This window comes from Triticum urartu, chromosome 1, assembly GCF_003073215.2.
Source record: "Triticum urartu cultivar G1812 chromosome 1, Tu2.1, whole genome shotgun sequence".
Classification (NCBI taxonomy): domain Eukaryota; kingdom Viridiplantae; phylum Streptophyta; class Magnoliopsida; order Poales; family Poaceae; genus Triticum; species Triticum urartu.
Window position 1 is genome coordinate 513694011 of NC_053022.1, and position 14321 is coordinate 513708331.

The 14321-nt window shown below is 44.4% G+C and overlaps 1 protein-coding gene across 1 annotated transcript; it reads right to left on the reverse strand.

Moving 5' to 3' along the window:
* Positions 1-12094: 12094 nt before the first annotated feature.
* Positions 12095-12705, reverse strand: LOC125537127 (cortical cell-delineating protein-like). Its single transcript, XM_048700424.1, has one exon. It carries the CDS (start codon positions 12604-12606, stop codon positions 12256-12258), a length of 351 nt encoding a protein of 116 aa, XP_048556381.1. The 5' UTR covers positions 12607-12705; the 3' UTR covers positions 12095-12255.
* Positions 12706-14321: the final 1616 nt, after the last annotated feature.

Consider the following 14321-nt stretch of genomic DNA (forward strand, 5'->3'; position numbering starts at 1 on the left):
TTAAAGCCCATTAAACATCCAAAACAGATAATATAATAGCATGGAACAATCAAAAATTATAGATACGTTGGAGACGTATGACATACGGATCTGAATGTTGCAGACCCGTTGACTAAGCCTCTCTCACGAGCAAAATATGATCAGCACCAAGGCTCCGTGGGTGTTAGAATCATTACTATGTAATCTAGATTATTGACTCTAGTGCAAGTGGGAGACCGAAGGAAATGTTCCCTAGAGGCAATAATAAAGTTGTTATTGGTATTTCCTTATATCACGATAAATGTTTATTATTCATGCTAGAATTCTATTAATCGGAAACTTAGTACATGTGTGAATACATAGACAAACAGAGTGTCCCTAGTATGCCTCTACTTGGCTAGCTCGTTAATCAAAGATGGTTAAGTTTCCTGACCATAGACATGTGTTGTCATTTGATGAACGGGATCACATCATTAGAGAATGATGTGATGGACAAGACCCATTCGTTAGCTTAGCATTATGATCGTTTACTTTATTGCTATTGCTTTCTTCATGACTTATACATATTCCTCTGACTATGAGATTATGCAACTCCCGAATACCAGAGGAACACCTTGTGTGCTATCAAACGTCACAACGTAACTGGGTGATTATAATGATGCTCTATAGGTTTCTCCGATGGTGTTTGTTGAGTTGGCATAGATCAAGATTAGGATATGTCACTCCGTGTATCAGAGAGGTATCTCTGGGCCCTCTCGGTAATGCACATCACTATAAGCCTTGCAAGCAATGTGACTAATGAGTTAGTTGCAGGATGATGCATTACGGAACGAGTAAAGAGACTTGCCGGTAACGATATTGAACTAGGTATGATGATACCGATGACCGAATATTGGGCAAGTAACATACCGATGACACAGGTAATAACGTATATTGTTATGCGGGTTGACCGATAAAGATCTTCGTAGAATATGTAGGAACCAATATGAGCATCCAGGTTCCACTATTGGTTATTGACCAGAGATGTGTCTCGGTCATGTCTACATAGTTCTCGAACCCGTAGGGTCCTCACGCTTAACGTTCGATGACGATTTTCTATTATATGAGTTATGTGTTTTGATGACCGAATGTTGTTCGGAATCTCGGATGAGATCACGAACATGACGAGTAGTCTCGAAATGATCGAGACATAAAGAATGCTATATTGGACGATGTTATTCGGACACCGAAAGAGTTCTGAGAGGTACCAGGTAAAAACGGAGTGCCGGAGGGGTTACCGGAACCCCCCGAGGAAGTAATGGCCAACACGGGCCTTAGGGGAGAGAGAGGGCAGGCCACGAGGAGGTGGCGCCCCCCCCATGGGGAGTCCGAATAGGACTAGGGGAGGGGGCGCGCCCCCCTTTCCCTCTCCCTCTCCCTTCCTTCGTCCCCCTTCCACCAAGTGGAATCCTACTAGGACTTGGAGTCCTAGTAGGACTCCTCTCTCCTGGTGCGCCCTACAGGGGCCGGCCGGCCTCCCCCTCTCCTCCTTTATATACGGAGGCAGGGGGCACCCTAGAACACACAAGATCAATTGTCTTAGCCGTGTGCGGTGCCCCCCTCCACAGATTACACCTCAGATCATATTGTCGTAGTGCTTAGGCGAAGCCCTGCGCGGATCACATCATCAACACCGTCATCACGCCATCGTACTGACGGAACTCATCTACATCCCCGAACCTCTGCTGGATCAAGAGCTCGAGGGATGTCATCGCGCTGAGCGTGTGCAGAACTCGGAGGTGCCGTGCGTTCGGTACGTGATTGGTTGGATCGTGATTGGATCGCGAAGAGTACGACTACATCAACCGCGTTAACATAAAGCTTCCGCTTTCGGTCTACGAGGGTACGTGGACACACTCTCCCCTCTCTTTGCTATGCATCTCCTAGATAGATCTTGCGTGATCGTAGGAATTTTTTTTTGAAATACTGCGTTCCCCAACAGGCCGTTGCTAGCGCTTCGGAATGAGGAGAGCGCCATAGAGCGAGGAGATAGGCCTCGAAGGCGAGCTCCTCCACGAGGAGCGCACGCGGCAGCCAGGCCTCACGCGCGCCCAGACGGCAACTCCGAAAGGGGCCACGCCGGATGACAGGGGTGGTGCGCCGCGCGCCGGAATGGATGCGGCTCGCTATGGTGGCGCGCGGGGACACGGCCAGAGGTGGCAACGCGGCGGCCGGAGTTGACTGGATGCCGGTGTGTGTGTGGTGCGGTTAACGGGTGGATGGGTGTGTGTACAGATTAGGGTCTGGTCACTTCCAAAGTGGCCCCACAAGCCAGTAGGGGCAACTTATGTCATTTTTGCAAATACTGACATGTTTTTTCCGGGTCAACTGGGTAGAATAAACGGTCAACTCACGGAAGTGTAACAGAATGTCATTTGTGATACATTGTCAAAAACTAAGAGTGGCAAAAGTGAGATGTCAAATTTTAGAATGGCATAAACAAAATTGGCAAAAACTAGAGAGGTAAAAACAAAGTTTTTCCTATTTTATTGGCTCAAAATGAAGTATCAAGAGGATACAAAACAAAATGAGCATACATTCGGCCTCTGTATAGTTAGGATGCATACAGCCAAAACAACACATACATGAAAACACACCATTACTAGTAAATTCATATAAGACCAAAGCTATATGTAGGCAAGAGAAAAAACCCATAGCAATCAGATTCATGATCGGCAAACTACACCAATGACCATATCCGCACCAACTATCTCATGATACCACATGGACGATGAAATTCTTCAACAACAATGCCTTCAGGAAGGGGCGAACTCAAGCGCCGTCGTTACCGGACCGACCACCAAGGCCAGAATCTAGGTTTTCACCATGAAGAATTAACCCAAGCATATCCGAGCAATACTTTCAACAAGGTAACGATGTAAGAAAACATCGCCATTGCTAGGCATAACCAACCCGGGTCAGACCTGGGCTTTCACCTTGGAGCTCAAGATGGGTGCTCAAATAACACCACCATTGAACATACTTACGTGTTGTCACCACCATTTTTCCACAATCCCAGCTTAAAATTGGCAGAGAACTGATGGACTATATGAACAGTGACCTTGACATCAAAGTTTATTGGGATATTGTAAACAAAAATAGCATAACAAAGGAAATATTATTACGCTACGACCACCCTATTTACTCAGTGCCAAATTTAACGAGGGAGCAGAAGGAGATCTACTACGCGACTTAACAAACTACATGAGAAGCCTCAAGGTCAGCTTCGTTGTGAAAGATATGCTAGTATGTCGGACATAATCTTGCCTAGGAACATCAAGATGGCTGGTAACTCCAGACCTTTTCTTTTATAAAGTTCTACTAGTCATCTCCATATGGAAGAAAATGCGAACATGATATAGTGATGTATTTATGGAAATGCCATTTTCCTTACTTTACTGGACTGTTATGTGTAACTATAACTCTAATATCACAGGCTGTTTACTTCGGTGTTGATCTAGAATCTGCTGTAGGAACCTGTAAAAGGATATATCAAGCCCAAATCTGGGACGGATCTGGGGTGGCATGGATGCGACCGGATGCATCCGCCACATCCAATTGACGTTGGGGACCCATAGAAAAATACCGGAAACCTGACGGTCCGACAGGCGTCTTCTCCAGTGAAGTGTGAACACCGCATGGCACCGCTTCAGCTCGCCGTCCGAGGGCCAAAGTCTGGTTATTTAAACCGGACGGTGTCCCCCAGCCCTAGCCACATCCACCTTCTCCCTCTTCGCGCCGCCAGCCCGAGCCCATCCACCTTTCTCCTGCTCCTCCTTACTCTTCCCACGCCATGTCCACGCAGAGGAGCCCGAGGCATGTCCTATGTGAATGACATATTTTTTTATTTTCCTCTTTGTAAGATGATTTCTTCGGCACTTAATAATTAATAATATATGACTATGTGCATCACTCGGTGTAGAGGATGAGGGCCTTCGCCTCTTTAAAAAGAGATGTCTAGTTATTCATTTTCTTCTCTTTTGTCCGCGAGCTACATGCACACACCCCACCCCTATTGGGGTGCTAGCAGCAACGACCTTCACCTTCATGCTCCTGTGTTGCCGGAATATACGGAAACACCGTAATGGCATGACGTTCCGGGAGAACACCCCCTGCCTCGAGCGCGCCTGCTTGGCATGTGTGCATAGAGGACACTATTCTTTGACGCGCCCGCATCCATGTCAAGATGCAACATGAGACGGATGCATGGCTGCCCCTTCTTCGACATCAAAGCAATCCCACCGTGTAATCCACCTCTCCCACCATGCATGCCTTTCTAACTGGTGTAACACACTGTAAATCGACCTACTATTTGCGGCCGGTAGAAAACGGAATGCAAGTATTCAGGTGGGGAACCTCTTGGCCCTGTTGACCATTCAAAAAAAAACCTTCTCTTTTTTCCCACACTAACCAAATGGATACTCTTACAGTTATTAGAAAATACTAACTATATCACTGCATTCTAAAAGAGTGTCGAAATTATTCAGCACTACTATACAATTACCAAACCCAAGTCATCTTGTGTTGTCGCCTCCAATTTCCAAGCCGAACCATCCATAGTTCATTGCCTTGAAAATGACAAACACGAGCCATAAGCCCAATATGTCTGCAGGCCTTACCGGGATCACTCGGTAAGGATAAAGCATAATCCTCACAGGAGAGGTTTGGGAGACACATCTAATGTCTTCTGGGGTCACCCTCAACAATTTTTTTCATTGTAACCGACTTAGCGTTCTCTCCGTTCCACTTTGGTTTTCAAAGTCTAAATGATAATGTTAATGCCTCACGCATTGAAGCAAACAAGATGAACAATTGTTCTTTCCATAAGTTTCTTGCAGGCATGACCATGCTATGCTTTATCATGTAATAACCATGTTGCCATAATGATTTTATGACAATGTTCTTTGTGTTGGGAGATTCACATGGAAAACTTGCTCTTTCCATAGGATTTTTCATCAACTTCACACTGCTTTGGACATGCGATGTCCCGGATGTTGTCATTATCTCTCTCTTGAAAATACACCCCATATATTAATTACGAACAATATTCTTACAACCGTTTGTAACATAAGCCACCATGTATGGTGGAAAACTACTCAAAATTATACCATCAGAACAAATATCAAAACTAAATTTAGCAATATCTTGAGCCACCATGGTTGTCCGTCTTTTAATTTTAATAAGATTAAAACTTTCTAAGAGCTTAGTGATGCCAAGCGCTTCTTTCTTCGAATCAAGGAGGGCTGACCAGTCAGAAGTATTAGTTAAAAGAAGATTGTAAACAAAAGAGCAGTCAGTTTCAGTGTAATTCTGATGTAAAGTCATGCGAGACATGCCCAGAGTTTAGCTTATTTATACTTGAGCATGTCATAATGAAGTCCCATGTAGAGAGAATCACCCCACCGACCAAACCTGTGACCACAACACCCATACGAGCGGAGCCAAAGTCGCAACAAAACTGGTATCCACATTAATCTTAACCCAGTCAGGAGGAGGCAACCACACATCTGGACTAATTCTAGCCATAGTATCCATGTGGGTACTCACACATCACAAATTTTCCTTTACCTTTGTCATCCAACGCCAATCAACCTTGCACCCAACGTAGGAGGACCAATAGCTTACCAAAAAAATAACATAAGCATGGAGCACTTAAGGAGTAAAGAGTAACATTCAATCTTTGTTTGGTTAGTCTTCGGGGATTCAACTAGTAATAAGAGTAACATTTTGTGTTTTTTATTGTTAAGTCCCGTAACTTGTGGGGCGAATAGTGCACTCGGAACCATATGTGAGACTCGGAGGAATCTTAAGCCATGTACACACAATGTTTCTCTCTATATGAACGCATACTTTAAAGACATTACACATGGGACGCTTGGACGGTTCGTCCATTGGATCTGTTAGGAGTTGTTGTTGGGAATCATGAGGTGATAGTACAATTAACACTGCTCTGATGCGTCGCACCAAGCCTACTTCCGCTGCGGGACTGTGCATCTAGCGATAAATTGGTGATATATATCCAAGTCATGTTGTTGGGTCGTGCGGTAGAATTTATGTTTGGAGTTAAATCTCTCCCTAATAATAAAGCACGGATTGACTTTGTCGGATTCACTGTCACAATACGCCCTTTTTCCGTGAATTTACGCTTTCAGTTAAAATTTAAAACATATACGCAAGGTTTACCCAAGGTGATACTAATCTATATACATGCCCATACATCAAAACCATGAGGTTCGATGTGTTCCTACCGACTTGGGCCTGCAGACTGGGTCGTTGGCCCAGCTTCAGTTGAACGCGATAAGAAGAAAAATAAATAAAATTGGGACGTAGACAATGAGATTTGAACTCTGGTCTGCTGTGTAGATGCTAACATAGCAGACCAATCAATCCAGACTTGTGGGTGTTCAAACGTCGGCGTCTGGTACCTTAACATAAAGCAGGGCGTACTGGGGCCAAGGGAGTTGGGCGCTTGATGGGCACCGGAGTGCTGGGCCAAGATGGCTGACGCGGCCCACGGGGCAGACAAGGAACATGTCAGAGGCTTTTTCATATTTGTTTACTTATGAAATAGTCCCACCTTGCTATTTTGCATTAATTTTTACCAATTTATATACATTCTTAGGTTATCAGGCATCACAGAGCTGCTTCGGAAATTAAGCAAAGAATAAGGCATAATATCTCATTGAGAAACAAAGAAGGAAGGCCCAAGGAAAGAGAGAGAACGGAAATAGGAGGGTAATTACTTGGAAAGTAACCGGCTGGCAAATGAGATTCATGACATGCTTGATATAAGGAAAGAAGAAAAAAGGAAATAGACACTGATTGCGTGAGAAATAAAGAAGAAAGGAGAAAGGAAGGAAATAGGAGGATTGAGGGAGGATCCTACCAAAATAGAAAGGACATGCGGGATTTGTGGGCACCATATTAATCTTTGTTATCTTATATGAATAAAAATAAATGATGTGGCATTTTTTCCTACACGCAATCCTTACTAAATTCACGTTATTTTTTTTTCTGTTGCAGCGGACAGCATGACATGTTTTACTTCCACTTATGATCTTTACTAAATTTGCACCAATTTTATAACACATTGAATGGTATATCTGCGCATACAATCCTCACTAAATTTATGTCTTTTTAACCGGTGTAACCCACGGGCATATATGCTATATTTTGTATAAATGGAGGTATAATATTATTTGGCCTCACATTTGGTATGTCCATGTCGTTTCTTCATACTTAATTAGGCTATTCTACCGATCGTCTATCGTAGGCCTCCAGGCCTCTGCCCCGTTCATCCGTGTTATATTCTACCAATAAAAAAACAGTGCCCTCCCGACCCGTCTGTGCAACCCGGCCCAACAAATCAGACCCACCGGCCCGTTTAGGAGATGAGGCAAAAATAGTAGACCGTGATAGCAATCAAACTCGCAACCTCCACTGTTCTTTGATGTTGATCGTTTTAACCCACAAGAAAAGGTGTTGATCATTTTAAACTAAAGTTGAATTTGGTGTTTGTTTGTGTCCTTTACGGACTGGTACTGAACTACTACGATGTAAAATCTGGATACACAAATACAAGGCGCAAGCATTAGATTGTGCAGATGTGGCCGGGATCTCAAACACGATCGTTCCCTGGTCTGTACATGTAGACGATGCAATTCTTTATTGGTTCCAAGCTTAGGTGGAACGTTCGCGTGTAGTGGACATCGTGAGAGACAATGAGGACAAAGAAAATAAGTGGTAACAGGGAGGGATGAGACGCTAAGGGTGATAATTTGTTTCTCCCGTTGCAACGCACGGGCACTTTTGCTAGTTACACATATGATACATAAACTTGCATGATGGGTACGAATTCATACACAAAATGTTGGAAATATGAGCAATTTATCATATGATTTTATTAACCGAAATAATAAATAACACATGATTATCATAGTAGACAGTGGCGGAGCCAGCGCCCGGCGAGCCTGGGCACTTGCCCGGGCTCGCTAGCTATGCGCCAGGTACGATGGCCTGGTTCCACAGGGAAAAGTCGTCAATGCCTCATGCTTTGCCCGGGCAAATGGGCTGGTTGTGGCAGGCTAATCAGATAATGGGCTATATTTTCGTTAGGTGGACATGCCTGACGTGGGATATAATAGGCGTATTGGGCTACTCGCCTAGTTGAGACGAGAAGGACCGCGATCTATTTCCAAAAAACGACCAGATCAATCGATCGCTCCACCTCCCCGCGCCCCGCCTGTTCGGCAGTTGCAGTCTTGCAGACGACGGCACGCTAGGTCGATTGGAGATGTAACGGCGGCGGGTGGAGGCTGGCCTTGGTTGGGCGCGTGGCCGGCGATGGGCTGAGCCGAAGCAGATCCATCCCAGGAACAGCTGGCGGGTGGAGGCTGGCCTTGGTTGGGCGCGTGGCCGGCGATGGGCTGAGCCGAAGCAGATCCATCCCAGGAACAGCTTGCATCATCGGTTGGTGTCTTCTTGTCCCCTCCTTTGTGCTAGGTGAGATTGCTAACTTTTGAAGATTGAGTTATTAGGGTTTACTTTTGAGGTTGGAGCGTCCGGAGTTGGTCATTCAGGTTATATATTGCTTCTTCATTATTAATGTTGATTTGTGGTTTGCTAGTTTAAATGTTGTGTATTAGGATCAAGGTTTTTTTATTGGTCAACAAAATTTGGGAAACCGATCGGCTACCGGATATTTCGTCGGACCCTGAAATTTCTTGCTACATGTTCAGATACTGTCAAATAGAGCGTGTATGCATATTTACACAACATAGCCTCTAGAATGGTGGAAGTGCTTTCAAGGTTACAGGATTGACTACCAATCTTGCCAACATGATTTTCAATGTTTCTCTCTGTAAAGAAATATAAAAACGTTTAGATCACTATATATTTCTTTACGGAGGGAGTACTAGCATTGAAAAATTTCTATGGCCGTGGTGAGTTACAAAGGACTCAAACCCATTAGGGAAAGTATTGACTGCTAGAATGCAAAGAGAGTTGCGTAAATTGAGGGTTGAATGCTCTATATTCCGCTGATAAACGAATTTTAATTCAAAAAGGGCAAAAAAAATCGAGATTTCTTTAAAAGCGGTTCTTATAGCCCCTATCAGAAAAAGACCGGTATCAAGAAAAAAAATCTTGATCGAAACACCTGATTTTAATTATCTAATTATATACTCCCTCCGTCCCAAAAATTTTGTCTTAAATTTGTCTAGATACGGATGTACTTAGGCTTAAACTTGCCCAAACTTCACAAAATTTCTGGCTCCTCCCTTGATAGTAGAGAAAAGACAAGTCATGCAATCTGAGAGGGAGTATGCAAATAACATCCGAAGTAGTGAATATGAACAGAACATATCTAGGACATAAGGTAGAACAAGAAACTCTAGCAGAAACTTGAACAGAAAGAACACAAACACGTACTGAGCTCCGGCAATAGCATTGGGATTGACGTTGACATTGTCGTCCATGTCGTGGAAGAGGTTGTCGACATAGGGGAAGTAGTCGTCCTTGGAGAAGTGGTCGTCGGCGTCCGTGATGAAGATGTCAGTAGTCACGCAGAGAAACCTTATCACCCTTCTCCCATACATGGCTCAGAGGTGGGGTTTGGAGGCCTACTGTCTCGACCTGCGGTGCATGCCGCAAACAAGGACGAGGAAAATCGTAGCAGTAACTCAGTGCTCAGAAACTTGATGGAGAGATGCAAGTGATGTCTAGTGTGTCTCTCTAGAGAGGAGTGACCTCTCTTTTATATGCACATGAGGAGAAGGTGAACTGGCAGCAATGGGAGATGAAATGAAGAGATGGGAGGCGAAACAAACAGGCAACATCCGAAGGGTGCATGGTTCGTATTCATTCTCCACTATAGCAAAAAAGGTTGAGCACTTGCAACCTCTTACATACTAGCCGCGCGTGGCAAAAGTTTAGACAACGACTCAACTCATTCTCGCAACCCGTGGCGTGACGAGGCGTGGCGAGGTGGACGGCGGAGGAGGAGTGCACGTGAATGTCTTTCTTGTTCTCATGCTCATACATGTGAGAAAATAACCTCCCTTATAAAGAGAGGCCCAACTCCTACTAAGTGGGTAGTATGAGACAAAACTTTAGCCCCACCTCTTGACTTGCATGAATAGGCTAAGAGGGCCTCTAGAATTTATTAGTAATTCTGAAAATGGCTATTAGGCTAGCCCGAAATAGACCAAATTCTAGCAATCCCCCACCAGGCACACAAAATTTGCCTTTGATTCCAATATACTGTTTTATAAACCGGTACTGCAGTGGAGACTGTTAAATTGAATTTTCACCTAGAACTCTAAGCTACACTAGCAAGCAACTTCAACAGTGGACTAGGCCTTGAACTACAAATTTTCTGCAAATCTAGCTTCACACAAAGTCTTGACCGATACTAGACTTCCATGGGACTTCTCTGCGGATGGAGTTTATGCATCAAACTCCGAGGCCTTTCATGAGTTTACTAAAGAGAATCCTACTCTCATAGATTGTGACGTTTAATAATCAGACTCATATATATATATATGTGTGTGTGTGTGTGTGTGTGTGTGTGTGTTTCAAAAGATGTTCTGTAGGACAACATCTCTGCTTAAATAAGCCACTTAGAACACATTAAGATATGCATCAACCTGCTATGCATATTAGGAGAGTATTGCATCTTCAAGGAGTGGTATTATTAATAGTAAGGATACTGATCACCTCTCAGTTGACGAATGGCTTGTCTTCCAATTCTAATTTACGGGATCTCCCATCATGTAGAACAGGTAACTACTATGAACAACTCACATTGTGGGTCTCATACCCACCTCCTTTGATGCAAAATAAATAAATAAATAAAACTAGCACAATTACACTCTAATGCGTCGCACCAAGCCTACTTTCGCCGCGGGACTGTGCATTTATGACGCATTTGGTTGCCCGCATTTGGGCCAACCAGGCCCACGCGGGATTGAAACAGGCTGTTTGATTGGCCTGCATTCACTGTTTGGCCTGCACGACACGAACTTTAAAACGCTCACAGCCAGGCCCGCGAGCTACATTCAGATTGGCAGTTTCTCTAGAGCCAGGCTCGTGCGAGGCAGGGGATGGGAACGCAGCATGCAGCTCGTGCGAGCAGAAAAATGGCGCGAGCTCGCGCGCGTCTTCGAAAAATCGGCGGGAGGATTTTGGCCTACCTCCCGCGGATTCGGCCACCCTATTTAGCCCCCACCCTCTCACCACCCAAAGCCCCCCTTTCAATCTTCCCTGTCGGCGCGCGTCGGCACCGACGACTAGGTAAGCGGAGCTCCTTCACCGGCCGGCAGTCGACGGGGCGGTGACTCCTACCCTCAACTTCTCCGACAACACCCCCCCCCCCCCCCCCCCCCCCCCCCCCCCCCCCCCCCCCCCCGAGCTGCAGCCATGGCCTCTGCAAGTTCGATGCCCTCTTTCTCTATGTTCGTTCTAGCTAGATCTGAGAGGACGTGGTCGTAGGGTAAGATGTGCAAGCATGTGGTAGGGTTGATTTGTGCATTGATCTTTGAGCAGATGCTAGATTTAGCTATAGTGGTATCTATTTGTGTTGGATCTGTGTAGATTGAGTAGTATGATAATGATGAACACTATGGATTCATAGCTAGTTGTGTAGGATTTGTAGCATGCTAGAGTAGCTATTTGTGATGAACACAACGGATTCATAGCTAGTTCTCATGTCGTGGTAGCTATTGATGATGGATTCATATCTAGTTGGCATGTATGCTCCTACTTCTATAGATCGTCCCAATGCAAGAAAACTAGATACAGGCAACCAAACAATGTGCAAATGATGCATTACAGCCTGCATTTCCTCACCCAGGCTCTCTTGAGCAAGGTTAAGCTAAACCAGCCCCAGCGGCTACGCGCGCCAAACACGCCCCTAGCGATAAACCGGTGATCTATATCCAGTGGGATTGTTTTTAGGTGGATTCCTTGGGCAGGACATGTTCCTTGTCATGCATGCTGCTCGCATTTTTGACGCGCGCATGAGCGTTGGTCCGGTAAATCAACGATGGCCATGTCCAAGAGTGCCAAAATCTCAACCTCACGATACAAAATACAGCTTCATTTTATTTGATTAATCATAAGGGAAACAAAAAGAAAAGTGAAAACAAAAGATTGCGACATGAATTGTACCAAGAAATAAACAAACCGCGCTCAAAAATTCAGACAAGACAGCATCACGATCCTCAGACGAGACGCCTTTCAGTGGCTTGGTGGGCACTGGAAATCGGTGGGACAGACCTTGCCGCAGTTGTTGAGGACGAGGCGGAGGTTGACGGGGAGGTGGAGGTTGACGCCGAGCACATTGGCGTCGATGTTTGTGCAGAGGCAGAGCGCCGCGTCCAGGCCGACAAGCCCGTCGAGGAGCGAGCAGCAAGTCTCATCGCGCGGCACGTTCACCTTGAGCTTGAGCAGGCCCAGCACGTTCGCGCACGCCTTCAGCTTCAGCCCGTCCTTGGGGCATGACCCCTCGTAGCCGCCGTGGGCGCTCGCCGAGGCCGCGATCACGAGCCCGACGGCCAGGAGGAGCAGCGCTCTGGGTGCCATGGCCATTTGCGACGGAGCAGGTGGTAGCGTGCAAGCTAGTGCGTGCGATCGAGCTGCGATTGTGCTTGCAATGTGCGCTTGCTCTGTGTGTGAGTGAGTGTGTGCATGGCGAGTGGTATTTATAGATGGAGATCATGTGTGAGGCTGCTCATCACCTCCAATGGGAAAGCGGTGTGAGATGAGATGGTCTGCCGCGCATGTGGTTCCGAGCTGGCCCGTCAGGGATCATTGCCTCCCTCGATTTGGACATGTATGCACATATGCATCCGTGACTCCTTCGAATGTGTTTATATTCCGAGTGCATGTTACGTCCAGTTCATATATTTGTTTGCTTACTGGATTAAGCATGTGGCATCGGTCGGCATGCAGTTTGTGGAGACTGCGTAAATTTGGTGATCCAGGCAGAGAGTTAGTTCAGAATTTAGATGATGGTGACCAGGGGATCAATCTGATCAGGGCTTCAACCTAGCTACAAAGACACAAATCAAATCACGGCCTGGTTCCGTATGTTAGCTGGTACCGAACTTCCATCTGTTGATGTAGTTCTAAGTAATTTTACCGGAGCCAGGATGTACCGGTGTTGGATCCACTGTCCATCGGTTTCATCAAGATCCGTGCAGTCAGACCCGGTATAACACAATAATACATTCCAGCAACTATACTTCGTAATACAGTCTGAGACAAAAGAGTGACTAGCAGCTTTTTGCAGAAGAGAGAGAGAGAGTTAGAATTGAGAGACGGACGCTGCATGAATTCTCTCTCCATACAAATGATATGTACTCCCTCCGTTCGGAATTACTTGTCGTAGAAATGGATGTATCTAGATATTTTTTAGTTCTAGATACATCCATTTCTACGACAAGTAATTCGGAACGGAGGAAGTATTTAATTTCATCCTTAAATTTTGAATGGTTAATATCTGTTAAATGAAATGACCATTTTTGAAACTTTTTATATATTTGGAATCATGGTGACAAGATCTATAGAACAAGATCAATCTTGGATATACTTTTTATTTTATATATTTCAGTTATCTTTGAAATGACTTTCACAAAACATAAAATTATTTCGCTTTGAAAAGATATTTCATACATTTGAAATAATCAGTATCACCTTTGAAATAATCAGTATCACACACGCAACAATCTATTTCACATAGCCGAAATAACCAGGTTCACATATTTAAAAAATGGACCTAATATAAATTGTTGCATAGAACTCACTTGACTCATCTCAGAATATAATTTCACTCATTTCAAGAAACTTATTTCAATCCTTAAGAGACCGATTCCACAGGCTTTGCCAAAAAAAACCTTGATTTCGGTCATTTTGATTTACTGATTTCAATTATTTCAAAAAACATATTTCAATTATTTCCAAAAACAATTTCACTCGCTTCATAAAACATATTTTGCTCATTTCAAAAACGTTTTGAAATAATCAGTTTCACATGTTTGAACTAACTAGTTTCAAAATTTTGAAATAACTAGTTTCACGTATTTCACACCGGAAAAATGTGGCATGTGTATTTAAAAGGATTTCACTCATCTTAAAATTTTGGTTCCATTTATTTCAGAAAACTAATTTCACTTACATAATTAGATTTCACTCAGTTTAGAGAAACACATTATGCTCACTCCATTGTAATACTATGTTTCACTCGTTTCAAAAAACTGATTTCACTCATTCCAAAAGATAGATTCCCCACATTTCACTAGTCT

Bases quoted from the DNA above. Each gene is read 5' to 3' on its own strand.
- LOC125537127 (XM_048700424.1), bottom strand. From the start codon at position 12,606: ATGGCCATGGCACCCAGAGCGCTGCTCCTCCTGGCCGTCGGGCTCGTG.